This window comes from Heptranchias perlo, unplaced genomic scaffold (genome assembly GCF_035084215.1).
Source record: "Heptranchias perlo isolate sHepPer1 unplaced genomic scaffold, sHepPer1.hap1 HAP1_SCAFFOLD_70, whole genome shotgun sequence".
In the NCBI taxonomy this organism is placed as follows: Eukaryota; Metazoa; Chordata; class Chondrichthyes; order Hexanchiformes; family Hexanchidae; genus Heptranchias; species Heptranchias perlo.
In genome coordinates, this window is record NW_027139729.1 from 2,832,501 (window position 1) to 2,848,075 (window position 15,575).

At 43.7% G+C, this 15,575-nt stretch overlaps 2 protein-coding genes and 1 non-coding gene across 3 annotated transcripts in view; 2 read left to right on the forward strand and 1 right to left on the reverse strand.

Annotated features, from left to right (window-relative positions):
* Nucleotides 1-1,553: 1,553 nt before the first annotated feature.
* Nucleotides 1,554-1,625, reverse strand: trnak-uuu (transfer RNA lysine (anticodon UUU)). The gene has a single exon. It is a non-coding gene; the product is annotated as a tRNA-Lys (tRNA).
* A 597-nt stretch (nucleotides 1,626-2,222) lies between these two features.
* On the forward strand, nucleotides 2,223-2,609 carry LOC137318405 (histone H2A type 1-C-like). Its single transcript, XM_067981309.1, has one exon. The coding sequence runs from the start codon at nucleotides 2,223-2,225 to the stop codon at nucleotides 2,607-2,609; it is 387 nt and encodes a 128-aa protein (XP_067837410.1).
* Nucleotides 2,610-12,530: 9,921 nt separating this feature from the next.
* The window catches only part of LOC137318394 (uncharacterized), a 38,565-nt gene continuing 35,520 nt past the window's right edge, over nucleotides 12,531-15,575 (forward strand). The window contains exon 1 of the mRNA XM_067981294.1: nucleotides 12,531-12,913. Within this exon, the coding sequence (XP_067837395.1) occupies nucleotides 12,545-12,913 (369 nt within the window). The 5' untranslated portion in view covers nucleotides 12,531-12,544. The remainder of the gene's footprint in view (nucleotides 12,914-15,575) is intronic.

The following is a 15,575-nucleotide window of genomic DNA, read 5'->3' on the forward strand; positions in this document are numbered from 1 at the left end:
TGCCCAACGGAAATTACCTGTGAAATGACTGCCTGCCATCTGCCCAACGGAAATTACCTGTGAAATGACTGCCTGCCATTTGCCTAACCGGAAATTACCTGTGATATGACTGCCTGCCATCTGCCGAAAGGAAATTACCTGTCAAATGACTGCCTGCCATCTGCCTAACCGGAAATTACCTGTGAAATGACTGCCTGCCATTTGCCCAACGGAAATGACCTAATACAGATGTGAATGTAAACTTCAGTCCAACATTACACCAATCAATTTCACGCAATCACAAGTTCTGACTACAAAACTGCCTGTGAAATATCATCTCCTTCTGAAATAAATGTTTGCCCTTTTCTTATTTGATGTCCAGTTTTGCTTCATTTGATTTTCCTGGGTTTGTATTGTGACCGTACCCGTTTAATGGCAGTGAGCTGATATTGTCAATCGGGCTCAGCATTCTCTGGCGAGCAGCTACCGGTCTTATAAGCTCCGTTGATAACCTGATATCTGACGAATTTCCTTTCCATTTTTCATTACATTTATACTTTAATTTTTAGGGTTCAAACGAGGGTACACAAAGTTAAAAACAAAGCAATTTGGCAACAGACAGGTCTCCCCAGTAAACGCAAGGGCACGCAGAAGGAATCCCAATGGAACAAACCCCTTCTCATTCACTCCCACTGGAAAAAATCCGAAAAGACCAAACCCTTTCCTATTCCCTCGCATTGCATAGAATCCCAAAGAGAAAAACCCCTTCTCATTCCAAGCCATTATAGAGAGTGCGATCCCCCGCATTGAACAGAGTGCTCTCAATTAGGTCTCGCCTGAGCTCTGTATAACTGTGACATAACTCCTTTTTATTCCCGTTCCCTTGAGACAAAGATCAAAATTTCATCTCAATTTTAACTTTTTTTAGTGCTTTAGTAATCACTGTTAGTAATTTCGGTACTTGGATCCCCATATGCCTTGATTCCCCTAGAGTCCAACATCTATCGATCTCAGCTTTGAATATACTCAACGACTGAGCATCCACATCCCTGTGGTGTAGAGAATTCCAAAGATTCACAACCCTTTGAGTGAAGAATTTTTTCCTCATTTCGATCCTAAATGGACGGTCCCTTATCTTGAGACTATCACCTCTGGTTCTTGATTCTCCAGCCAGGGGAATCAGCCTCTCCGCATCAACCCTGTCAAGCCGCCTAAGAATTTTAAAAGTTTCAATGCGATCTCCTCTCATTCTTCTAAACTCCAGCGAATATACGCCAATTTTAGACAATATTTCCTCATCGTACAATTGCAGCAAGAGCTCCTTACTCTTATATTCCAACACTCTTGAAATAAAGACTAACATCACATTTGCCTTCCTGACTCTCAATAGACCCTTGGAAACTCACTATTTCCAGTATATTTTTCCTCTATTCCTTCTATAGGGAAAAGAAATGAACGTTGAAAACATTTTACAATAATGGTTCCCGTTTATATTTTGGAAACAATATCCAGGTGAACTGCATCAAATTCGATTGCAAACTTCGAATTTCTGAAGGAAGTAAATTAGTAAGAATTGTGATGACCGGGAATCGAACCCGGATCAACTGCTCAAAAGGCAGCTATGCTCACCACTATACCACCATCGCTGACTATCAGCAACGTTAAAACAGTTCCTAAACATCAGACCCTAAAAAGACACTGCAGGCTGTTGCATTTTGTTCTCAATTTCAACTGGTTTCTGACGGATCCTTTCTCGCTCTGTTGCAGTTCCCGTTTCCGCCCAGTAGATGTCGCCAACTCCCAATCAATGGAAATTACACAACAGCCAGTAATTCTTCACCTGATATCGGACTGAAGAGACAGTCGATACCTGCAATACTTGACCGGCTGGAAATACATTTTGCCGCACCTAACATCAGCCATTGAGTAAAGTTAAATAATTATATTAAATCATAACAGAGACCTGACTGCCAGCTGGGCGCGAATGGCTGCTTAATATTCAAGTCTATAAGATCTTTCGAAAGGACAGAGAAGTAGGGAAAGGAGGAGGAGTAGCAATATTACTAAAGGACAATATTACAGCAGTTCAAAGATAGAATATCAGTGAGGGTGAGCGGGCAGTGTAAACACTCTGAGAGAGAACAATCACAAGTGGCCTCACTGTACTCCTCCAGAAGGTATAAGAAGGGCGAGTGCGGGAGGATTTCTTCATTCGTTGTGAAAGTGTTTGTGAGATTGTGGAAATGTCTGGAAGAGGAAAAACCGGCGGTAAAGCTCGGGCCAAGGCCAAGTCTCGCTCATCCCGGACCGGACTGCAGTTCCCTGTGGGCCGTGTTCACAGGCTCCTGCGAAAGGGAAACAATGCTGAACGTGTGGGTGCCGGAGCCTCGGTCTGTCTGGCGACTGTGCTCGAGTATCCGACGGCTGAAATCCTCCAGCTGGCCGGCAACACGGTCCGCGACATCAAGAAGACCCGCATCATCCCCAGACACCTGCAGCTGGCCATCCGCAACGACGAGGAGCTCAACAAGCTGCTGGGACGGGTGACCATCGCTCAGGGCTGGGTGCTACCGAATATCCAGGCCGTGCTGCTGCCGAGCAAAAGTGCTGGGAGCAGCAAGAACAAGTGAAGCGGCCAAGATTTAATCTACAAACAGGACAAGGGCAGGACTAATCTTATTAAATTATTTGAATAAGTAACAGAAAGAGTAACCTGGTAGATGTAATAAATTTAGATTTTCAGAAGGCCTTCGATAAGTTACCGCATTGTAGACTCGTGGCAAAGTTCAGTGCACGTGGAGTCAGGGGACTGGTAGCAGAATGGATCGCAAGCTGGCGACAAAACAGAAAACAGAGAATAGGGGTTACGGGTAGCAGCTTGGAGTGGCAAAAAGTGGGAAGTGGTTTAACACAGGGATCAGTGATGGGATCACTGCTGTTCACAATTAACATTAACTATTTGGATTCGGGAATCGGAAGTACAATTTCAAGTCTTGACCATGACACCAAATTGGGGAGTACAGTTAATACTAAGGAAGAATGTGTCAAAATGCAAGAGAACATTAATAAACATGCAGAATGAAGAATAAGGAGATCACATACTGCCTGGATAATAAGAGTCTGAACAGGATAGAGGAACAAAGGAATCGAGGGGTACAGATACACAAATTACTCAAAGTAGCTCCTAAAAGCAGCTTCGCCAGTGTTACCGTCTCACAAAGACAGTCGCCCTGAATCTGTGAAAAGAGAATGACCATGAACTAGGACTGAAGCCGAAAACATCCCCAGTTACAGTGAGGCCCGGCCCGGACATCTCATTCTCTCTGTTTTATATCAGACAGTATCTCACCTTCATGTCCAGCACGAGAGAGAGAGAGAGAGAGAGACAATATCAGTCTTACACTTCCTATCAGTGTCCAAATCACGCTCAATAGCAGTATCCACCTTCAGATACAGCACCAGAGAGAGAGAGGGAGGCAGATACGGTGAGAGAGACAGAGAGAGCGATGAGGCACAGTGACAGACAGACGTAAACAGCATTAGTTCCAGACTGACCGGTAAAGTTCCGTTATATCCAGAAAGATCCCGTTGGAGAGACAGAAGATGCAATCTCATCTCTCACTGATATTGTACAAGGGACAGACACATTATTAATCCCACACTCAGGGAGAGTGCAGAGAGTGACAAAAATAATGGGACACATTTAAACCTCTTTTGCCTGATGTACCATCTGAAGTTTTGCAGCTCAAGGCTGTTCGATATTACTTTTGTAAACAATTTTACAACACCAAGTTAAAGTCCAACAATTTTTATTTGAAATCTACAAGCTTTCGGAGGCTTCCTCCTTCCTCAGGTAAGTATTCAATTGTAAACAATTTTACAACACCAAGTTATAGTCCAGCAATTTTATTTTAAATTCACAAGCTTTCGGAGGCTACCTCCTTCCTCAGGTGAACGATGTGGAAATACATTTCCAAATCGTTCACCTGAGGAAGGAGGTAGCCTCCGAAAGCTTGTGAATTTAAAATAAAATTGCTGGACTATAACTTGGTGTTGTAAAATTGTTTACAATTGTCAACCCCAGTCCATCACCGGCATCTCCACATTAGGTAAATGTTCAATATTACTTTGAGTGACCGAGAGTTTCACTCCGGTTAAATTAATCTGGGTCTGTTACTGTCAGATATTAATCCTACACGGTGCCAGGAAATTAACCGACTCCCACTTTCGTCCCATGTTTCTCCAGGATTGGTTTGAGAAATCCTCCCTCCAGTTTCGGAGTCACACATTTATTTATCAGCAGAGGGGCCAAAAATAAACCGGATCCTTTGGCTCATTCCACAGCTCACTTTGGCTCACTTTATCTCTGAAAGCCCCTTTACCATCAAAAGATACCGAGAGAAACAGCAGGGATGGAAACATCTAGTTTAATAGTTAGAGATTGTAAAGTCAGTCTGGATTCCAGCGTTAGGCACTGGTGGAATCCCATCTGTTTTCCATTCTGGTGCCTGTTCCTGCACTGCCTGTGGACCCCATTCCCTCTGACCTTTCCCCCAGACCCACTTCCTTTGCTCAGACTCGGAAAAATTCCAATTGGGGAAAGTTTCCATCGATTTTTGTTTTGGGAATTAAACCAGATATCTGCGCATGCGTGACTCAGCCCCGCCCCCAGCGCTGGTTGTTGGTGAGCAGAAGAGCGCATGCGCGCTGCCCTCCCCCAGCTCGGCCTGTGGGCGCCATTCCCTCAGTGAGCGGAAGAAGATGGTTTAAAACAGCCGGGAATGGAGAGATCACGGCCCCCGGGGGAAGGGAGCAAAGAGCAGCCTCGTTACAGCAGCTCATCGCTTCGGGACCGTGTCCGCAGATGGGCTCAGAGATCGGCATTGAGTCCGGGGGAAGGTCAGGGGGAGTCCGGGTGCTGTTTGTAAGAGGCGGAGTGGATCAGGAACTGGTCCCGGAACATGGAGTGAGCGGGGGAAGGGAGAGGCCATTCTCGGGCTGTGTGTGTCCAGGGTGTGTCCAGGGGAAGGGAGACAGAATGGGAAGAACCTGCTATTTAAAATCATTGCTGCTTTCTCTCCCCAAACCAGTGGTGAATGTTCCTGGTTTAGTTCCAGTCTCACCCTGTTAATGAACAGTGAACAGTCAGGATGTGGGGAGTTAGACAAGCAGTATCTATAGCAGGCATCAGGTGAGAAGTGTGAAGGACACAATTTAAACAGCGGTTTTTGCTTTCATTTGAACGGTTTGTCCCATGGGAGAGGGGATTAGAAACCTGACCTGCACAAAGGTCCCTGCCCCATCGGGTAGTCCCATTCATGGATCAGTGGAGGGGATGTCACTAAATTGTTTTAAAATCGCCCAACACACCTGGTGTGCAGAAGCTGAGTGCTGCAGGACTGCAGTGGAGTCAGACACTGACACCGTTTGTATCACTGGTTTTCATTTGTGGATATTCAAAATAATTATTCACAGATATTAAACTGATCACTTCTGTATTTTCGACCTCACCTGTTCTTGAGTTACAAGATATATGTTACTTTCTACAGGCAAACCCTTGAAGGAGCCAGAATGAATGTGAAGTTTCCTCCATCCGAGGCAAAGGAACAGTGCAGCCAGCTCCTTCTCACACACAGTAAGTACATTATCACTCACAGAGCACAGAGACACAGACAGGTCATCAGTTCCACAGTCTCAGACAGCAGAAGTAGTCAGTCCCACACTGATCCCAAGTTCCAGAGACACATTTTCAATCCAACAGTCAAACAGAGCAGGTGAGGCAGACACTGTTCCATTTCCCCCTCACTCAGTCCCGCTGACAGGGAGATACAAAAATCCAAGTCCAAAGTCATGCTTTCAGATTGTCAATTTCAAAAAAGGACAACATTAGCCATGAATTAAATCCCAGATACCCCAAGATTCCGATTGTATGCTAGCCCAAAACTCTCTCACACACTCACGTGAGTTTAATACACGATTTATCCATTCGAATTGTGTACCATTCAAATACAAATTGCAAGTCCAAAACTCATGTACATTATCAGATTGAGCAATGCTGTGACAGTGTAACCTGAGAAACAAATTAGAAACCAGTTTATAATATACTGATAGTATGAGATTTACAGATACAGTATCAATTCTATTAGCACAGATCGAGATACACATTACTCATGAGTCCAAAAATCTTATAATAAAACTTAAAGATGCAGTATCAATTCCTTTAGTTCAGAAAGATCTACACATTATATACCAATTCAAAAATGTCACCATATGAGTTTGAAAGATATATTACCATTCACAATATTACTCACAGAGATACAGATTTAATAGTTGTCCAAAATCACACAAATTATCTGATTAAAACCTCCAGCATCAAATCCTAAATTTACCAATTAAATAATGAGAAAAACGACTTTAACATTAAGATATTAAAGCTACAGTATTGAATACCATAATGTAATCTGAGAGAATAATTGTGGACAGATACAGAATGAATTTCACACTCAGATACAGTACAGAGACACACAAACACAGAATGAATCCCACACTCACATACCGTTGCAGAGACTGACAGATGCAGAAAGAATCCCAAGCTCACATGCAGTACTAGAGGTTGCCAGACACAGAGTGAATCCCACACTCAAGTATGGTACCAGAGATGACAGAAACAGAATGAATCCAACACTCACATACAGTACCAAGGACTGACAGATACTGAGTTCATCCCACACTCACATACAGTACCAAGGACTGACAGATATAAAATGAATCCAACACTCACAACCAGTACCAGAGACTGACAGATACAGAATGAATCCCTCACTCACAACCAGTACCAGATGCTGACAGATACAGAATGAATCTCACAGTCACACTACTGCAGACTGAGTTACATTTTACATACCAGTTCAAAGATATCATAGTGTCAGATTGAAAGATACATTATAAATTCCATTAGTGCAGACTGAGCTATATATTAGATATATCAGCAAATACTCAGTATTACACTGAAATAAACAGTATCAATACCATTGGTTCAGACTGAGATACACATTATATACCAGTCCAAAAACCTCATAAATGAACAGACTTGAAGATACAGTATCAATTCTATTAGCGCTGCCTGAACTGTCCATTACATACCAGACTGGAAATCCCATACAATATTAGTCTGAAAGATACAGTATCAATTCCATCAGTGCAGACTGAGCCACACATTATATAGCAGTCCAAGAATCTCATAGAATATCAGATCGAAAGATTCAGTATCACTTCCATTATTGAAGACTGAGCTACACATCATATTCCTGTCCAAAAATCCAATACAGCGTCAGACTGATAGATACAGTATTAATTCCTTTCATGCAGGCTGAGCTACATATTACATACCAGTCCAAAAATCTCATACAATATTAGATTGAGAGACAGAATAAATCCCATTATTGCAGACTGAGCTAAACATTACATACCAATCCAATAATTTCACTGTGAACAGATTGAAAGGTATATAATCTCTGAACCCTATTGTGAATGACAAAAATGTAATACTACTCCAAAACTCACACATGTTTGATTAAAGAAAATCGAAAAGTGTATCCATATTTACAAATTAAACACTAGACAAAGAACTGTATATAATTTAAATTAATAAAGATACAGTTTCAAATCCGTTACTGTAAACTGAAATAAGAATACAGAATGAATTCAGACTTGCACATTGTCTCAGATACTGAATTACAGAATGAATCCCACACTGAGATAATGTAGCAGAGAATGGCAGATACAGAATGAATCCCACACTCACACACCGTAGCAGAGACTGACAGATACAGAATGAATCCCACACTCACATACAGCACCAGAGACTGACAGATACAGAATGAATCCCTCACTCACACATCGTACCAGAGACTGACAGATACAGATTGAATCCCACACTCACAAAGAGTATCAGGAACTCACAGTCACAGAATGAATCTCACAATCACACTACTGCAGACTGAGTTACATTTTAAATACCAGTTCAAAGATATCTTCGTGTCTGGTTGAAAGATGCAGTATAAATTCCATTAGTGCAGACTGAGCTACATATTATATATATTAGTAAATACTCATAGAGTATTATACTGAAATAAACATTATCAATACCATTGGTTCAGATTGAGCTACACATTACATACGAGTCCAAAAACCTCATAAATGATCAGACTGGAAGATACAGTATCAATTCTATTAGCACTGCCTGACCTGTACATTACATACCGGACTGAAAATCCCATAAAGTATTAGACTGAAAGATACAGTATCAATTCCATCAGTGCAGACTGAGCCACACATTATATAGCAGTCCAATAATCTCATACGCCATCAGACTCAAAGATACAATATCAATTACATAACACGTACTGAGCTACATGTTACTCACCAGTCCAAAAATCACATAGAATATCAGATCGAAAGATTCAGTATCACTTCCATTATTGAAGACTGAGCTACACATCACATTCCAGTCCAAAAATCTAATACAGTATCAGACTGATAGATACAGTATTAATTCCTTTAGTGCAGGCTGAGCTACATATTACATACCAGTCCAAAAATCTCATACAATATTAGATTGAGATACAGAATTAATCCCATTATTGCAGACCGAGCTAAACATTACATCCCAATCCAATAATTTCACTGTGAACAGATTGAAAGGTACATAATCTCTGAACTCTATTGTGAATGATAAAGATGTAATACTACTCCAAAACTCACACATGTTTGATTAAAGAAAATCGAGAAGTGTATCCATATTTACAAATTAAACACGAGACGAAGAACTATATATAATTTAAAGTATTAAAGATACAGTTTCAAGTCCCATACTGTAAACTGAAATGAGAATACAGAATGAATTCAGACTTGCACATTGTTTCAGAGACTGAATTACAGAATGAATTCCACACTGAGATAATGTAGCAGAAAATGGCAGATACAGAATGAATCACACACTCACACACAGTACCTGAGACCTGCAGATACAGAATAAATCCTACACTCACACTCAGTACAGAGACTGACAGATACAGAATGAATCTCACACTCACACACTGTACCAGAGACCTGCAGATACAGAATGAATCCCACACTCACACACAGTACAGAGACTGACAGATACAGAACGAATCCCACACTCACACACAGTACCAGAGACTGACAGATACAGAATGAATCCCACCCTCACAGACTGTACTGGAGACTACAGATACAGAATGAATGTCACAATCACATCACTGCAGGCTGAGTTACACTTTATAGACCAGTCCAAAGATCTCATAGTGTCAGATTGAAAGATATAGTATAAATTCTATTGGTGCAGACTGAGCGACATGTTAGATATATTGGTCAATACTCAGTATTATACTGAAATAAGCATAATCCATACCATTGGTACAGACTGAGCTATACATTACATACGAGTCCAAAAATCATAAATGATCAGACTGGAAGATATAATTTAAATTCTATTCACACCGCCTGAGCTCAACATTATATATCAGTCCAACAATCTCATACAATATTAGACTGAAAGATACAGAATCGATTCAATTAGTGCAGACTGAGCCACACATTATATAGCAGTCCAAGAATCTCATACCCTATCAGACTCAAAGATACAATATCAATTCCATTAGCACAGACTGATCTGTATGTTACTCACCAGTCCAAAAATCTCATACAGTATCACAATGAAAGATTCAGTATTAATTCCATTCGTGCAGACTGAGCTATACATTGCATTCAAGTCCAAAAATGTAATACAGTATCAGACTGATAGATACAGTATCAATTCATTTCGTGCAGGATGAGCTACATATTACCTACCAGTCCAAAAATTCTCATACAGTGTTAGACTCAGATACAGAATTAATCCCATTATTGCAGACTGAACTATACATTACATACTCGTCCAGTAATTTCATTGTGAACAGATTGAAAGGTATATTATCGTTCACAATAGAGTTCAGAGATTAAGATGTAATACTACTCCAAAACTCACACACGTCGTTTGTTTAAAGAAAATCAAAAAGTGTATCCATATTTACAAATTAAATGCTCGATGAAGAACTGTATATACTTTAAAGTGTTAAAGATACAGTTTCAATGCAATATTGTAAACTGAAATAAGAATACAGAATGAATCCAGACTTGCACATTGTCTCAGAGACTGAATTACAGAACAAATCCCACACTGAGATAAAGTAGCAGAGAATGGCAGATACAGAATGTATCCCACACACACAGACAGTACCAGAGACTGACAGGTACGGAATAAACGCAACACTTATACATAGTACCTGGAGACTGACAGATACAGAATAAACCCCACTCTCGTACACAGTACCAGAGATACAGATACAGAATAAATCCCAGTCTCATATACAGTACCAGAGACTGACCTCTGCTGGCGGTAAGCGACAACTGTAATGAGGGAACAAATTCACATTATCTGTCATGGTGACAGAAACAGGACAATGTGCAATGTGAGGGAAGTTTCTGTCTGTAACGTTTACTCTCGTATTTTTGCACTTTTTGACGATGAAAAATGACGACAATTGATTCATAATAAAGTTTTTGTTTCACTCATTCCATAGTTGTGAATTTGCCCCATTATATTTCACTGTACATTGCGCAGTATTTCTCTCTGATTTCTCAGGATGATTTACATTGCTCCTCTACCCCATTCAGACTCTTATTTTGCAAGCAGTGTGTGGCCTCCTTATTCCCCTTAGCGAAATGCCCCACCTCACACCTTTCGATATTGAAATTCAATGGCCATTTACACGGCCGTTCTGCAAGTTTATTTTGTCCCAGTCTTCCTCAGTATCGACTATATTTCCTCAATCAATTACCAGAATTTAACACAGCATTACAACTAATGTTTGGTCTAACAAAATGTACTTGCAGCTCGTCTCCATTCCGAGTTTTTCTAAATCCCACCCGTGCAATATAATGTGAAGAATGAGTTTATCTTCTGTCCCTCTCTCATCTGTAAACTTCAATGACCCGGGGTTTGGGGACATCTACTGGCCGGAAGCAGAACTGCAACAGTTCGGAACAAATTGCAGAAACCGGACAATGTGCAGTGTGAGCGTGTTTGTGATTGGTGGCAGGTATTAAATCCGATTGGATATCTGAAGAAACCAATCAGAGAGTGAAAGGAAAAGGTGACGTTGCATCACTCCCAATGACCCAATCACAATCATTGCCTTCCCCCATCCCTCATTACCATAGGGCTGTGGGGCTGCCCATTTAATCCGAGCTCGGAGCGGATTTGAGTCATTTCTGGGTCTGAGATTGAGTTTGAAAATGCCTGAGGACAAGAAAGCAGCTCCCAAGAAGGGCGCCAAGAAAACCTTGAGTAAAGCACCAGCCAAGGGCGGCAAGAAGCGGAGAAAGTCGAGGAAGGAGAGTTACTCCATCTACGTCTACAAAGTGATGAAGCAGGTTCACCCCGACACCGGCATCTCCTCCAAGGCCATGAGCATCATGAACTCCTTTGTGAACGATATTTTCGAGCGCATCGCGGGTGAAGCTTCCCGCCTGGCCCATTATAATAAACGGCGCACCATCAGCTCCCGGGAGATCCAGACCGCCGTGCGCCTGCTGCTGCCCGGGGAACTGGCCAAGCACGCCGTGTCGGAAGGGACAAAGGCGGTGACCAAGTACACCAGCTCCAAGTAAAACTCCACAATGTACTGAAAAAAACAACGGCTCTTTTAAGAGCCACCCACAACCTCTCTGAGGGAGATGCATTTCCTAAATTATTCGGATTATTTTAATACTGTAATATTATTCCAATCTTATAATGAAGTGATACTGTAACTGCCCCGTTGAAATCCCTGACCCATAAACTGATCCGCTCCTTCCCCTTTGCTTCGCTCTTAAAGCGTTACTATTCTGTCCTCTCCCACTCCCTTCGTGTTTCATTTAACTAAGAATCCAATCTCCGAATGTTTCCTCGCTGATGTGAAAATCCTCATATTAACAGCAACCCACCCCTTGCAGAAACACAGCGGAATAGGGGCAGAATGAGAGCTCCGGCCGGGTCCGTCTTTTCACAGACTTTTATAAAGACTAAATTGAAATGTGTCCCTTCGCGGAATGCTGTGAATGGGATATTTGTCCCGAACCATACAGTTTGAAAGCGATGATAGAATGAGCTATAATTTAAAGCAGATTTTAAACAGCGCCAGCGATTGGTGACGGGTAGCGCTGAATATGACAAGATAAAAAGAACGGGTTTAAAATCTTGTGCTCAGGGCGACATTGATCGAAATCCGGTCCTTTACTACACTGAAATTGGCGGGCTTTTTGAAATTCATCAAATTCCTGGTCTGACCGTTGAGGCCGGTAAATCCCGCCCTCTTCTGATTCCCAGCAATCTGATTGGTTAATGAAATAGGCAAATGAGGTGTATTAAAGAATAACCAATCAGATGACCTTTCAGTCTATAAGAAGGGTAAATACGGAAATAATTCGTCATTCTTGTGAAAGTGTTTGTGAGATTGTAGAAATGTCTGGAAGAGGAAAAACCGGCGGTAAAGCTCGGGCCAAGGCCAAGTCTCGCTCATCCCGGGCCGGACTGCAGTTCCCTGTGGGCCGTGTTCACAGGCACCTGCGAAAGGGGAACTACGCTGAACGTGTGGGTGCCGGAGCCCCGGTCTATCTGGCTGCTGTGCTCGAGTATCTGACGGCTGAAATCCTCGAGCTGGCCGGCAACGCGGCCCGGGACAACAAGAAGACCCGCATCATCCCCAGACACCTGCAGCTGGCCATCCGCAACGACGAGGAGCTCAACAAGCTGCTGGGACGGGTGACCATCGCTCAGGGTGGGGTGCTGCCTAATATCCAGGCCGTGCTGCTGCCGAAGAAAACCAGCACTGTGAGCTCCAAGAGCAAGTAAAGCGGCCAAGATTTAATCTGATAACCCAAAGGCTCTTTTCAGAGCCACCCACTGTATTTATGAAAGGGCTGGTTACTGTCAGTCAAAGGACTTGATTCCGATTCGCGAAACTAACAATAACTTGTTAAACACAAATGATCCATATCGGTCTGTTGCAGTACTCGCTTCCGGACCGCAGATGTCGCCAACCTCCAATAGATTGAAATTCGCAGTTTGTCTGGTGAATGAGACAAAATACCGGAACCGTCAGAATTGTTAACTGGGTGGGTGGGATGCAGAAATACCAGGGACGCTTGTTATTATTTACCGTCCCATCCTCGGACAAGTCTGCCTCGGTTTGTTATTTTACCCAGATGTATACAACAGATGCTGAATGATCAGTTGTTTATTGTGTCAGCGATTACTGAATAAAGAATGTGTGAAATTTGTGTTTGGATGTGAGTGAGGTATTTATTCTGTCCCTGCCCGTCTGATATCTGCTCCCTCCCGTTTGTACATTTCCCGTTTAAGCAAATTTCTCAAGGACATGCCATTTCAACCCAGGAGATCACAGCTCTTTCCATCGCCGATTTGGTGGCTCTGAAAAGAGCCCTTGTTGCACTTGGTGCTGAAGCCGGGTCGGGTTTAGGCGCGCTCCCCGCGGATGCGGCGGGCCAGCTGGATGTCTTTGGGCATGATGGTGACTCGCTTGGCGTGGATGGCGCACAGGTTGGTGTCCTCAAACAGCCCCACCAGGTAAGCCTCGCTGGCCTCCTGCAGGGCCATGACGGCCGAGCTCTGGAAGCGCAGGTCTGTCTTGAAGTCCTGAGCAATCTCTCGCACCAGGCGCTGGAAGGGCAGTTTGCGGATCAGCAGCTCGGTGGATTTCTGGTAGCGCCGGATCTCCCTCAGAGCCACAGTGCCGGGTCTGTAGCGATGAGGCTTCTTCACTCCGCCCGTGGCTGGAGCGCTCTTCCTCGCCGCTTTGGTAGCCAACTGTTTGCGAGGAGCTTTCCCGCCGGTCGATTTGCGCGCCGTCTGCTTGGTCCTGGCCATTTTCTGAACAGATCTCAACACAACCTGAGACACAGAGACTGTTAATACGGAGTCAGCTCTGGGGCCGCCTTTTAAAGTGTCTAAGAGGATCCGCCCCTGGCCTCTGATTGGCTTCAGTCCCACACCCTGTCAGGGAGGGACTGTGATTCGCAGGTTTGAACCGAGCTCCAAGTCAGACCGAAACGGCGGGAGATATTGGGCCCCAATTGGCTGAGCTGAAATTAATCTTCAATTTCAAAAAGCCCGCCAATTTCAGAGCATCAAATAACAGTTTCAAGAAAATCTCATTTCCCTCCAGCAATTTAAGAATCTCTCTCTTTATAATCTCCATTATTTCCCACTCCTCAGCTCAAATCTCAGGCTGTTTCACATTCCGGTTCATTCTCTGATCTGTCTGTAAACGGGCGGGAATAAAGCCCCGGTCATTGCTTTCCGTAACGGGACAAAGTCCAGCTTCAATTTCAAAAATCCCGTCAGTTCCGGCCCGGTGAACCGCTCCTCAAACAGAAACTTCACATCGAACTGATAATTGAATGAGGGCAGGAAATAAAGACCGAGCAGAGAGGACACAGCGGGAGAGGGAGTGAGGAGGGATTTTACTCTGAGCGGAGAATGTAATGTCTGGGGAAAGACTCTGTATCACCGCCTGTTCATTTATACCGTGAAACCTGGAATTCCGCTCCTTCTCTCGGGATGGCCGAGAACCCGGGCCGTTGTTTCTGATCTCCCTGTACCGAGTTTTGGGGAATCTCCCTATACTAATTAAATATCGGAAACTGCTTCCTCACCCCGAGATCTTTCCTCTCCCCGTTCCCAGGTCAGTGCTCTCTCTGTGAGGCGGTGGGCGGCTCTTAGAAGAGCCTTTGTTTTGTGGGTTTGAAAGGGTCGAGTTGTTCAGCCGCCGAATCCATAGAGAGTGCGGCCCTGCCGTTTCAGAGCGTACACCACATCCATGGCAGTGACCGTCTTGCGCTTGGCGTGTTCAGTGTAGGTGACCGCGTCCCTGATCACATTCTCCAGGAAAACCTTCAGCACCCCGCGGGTTTCCTCGTAGATCAGACCCGAGATCCGCTTGACACCGCCACGGCGAGCCAGGCGGCGGATGGCTGGTTTGGTTATCCCCTGGATGTTATCACGAAGCACTTTACGGTGCCGCTTGGCTCCTCCTTTGCCTAGTCCTTTGCCTCCTTTCCCTCTGCCAGACATGATGATTCTTCATTCAAATCGCTGCTGAATGAATCACAAACTTATGCTGCTTCCGTTTTTATGCAGCCTGCCCCGACCTGACTGAAACAGACACAGGGTGAGAGAGGGACTGGAGGAGACAGAATGAGATATTAAACAGGGAGGGGAGGAGACAGAGTGAGATATTGAACAGGGAGGGGAGGAGAGAATCAGAGTGACGGACAGAGCGGAGAGCGGCCTCTGATCTTCCAGCTCCACCTCCAGCTTTCTCCACCCGCCAATTTCAAACCGTTTATCGATAATAGAACCGAAACACAGCGCTCCGCACAAACCCTTACAGACTCGGGCTTCATATTCAAGGATTCCCAGAAACCCGGAGCTTTTAAATAAGCCCCGTTACAATTAACAGTCAGTAATATTC

Bases quoted from the DNA above. Each gene is read 5' to 3' on its own strand.
- LOC137318405 (XM_067981309.1), top strand. From the start codon at position 2,223: ATGTCTGGAAGAGGAAAAACCGGCGGTAAAGCTCGGGCCAAGGCCAAG.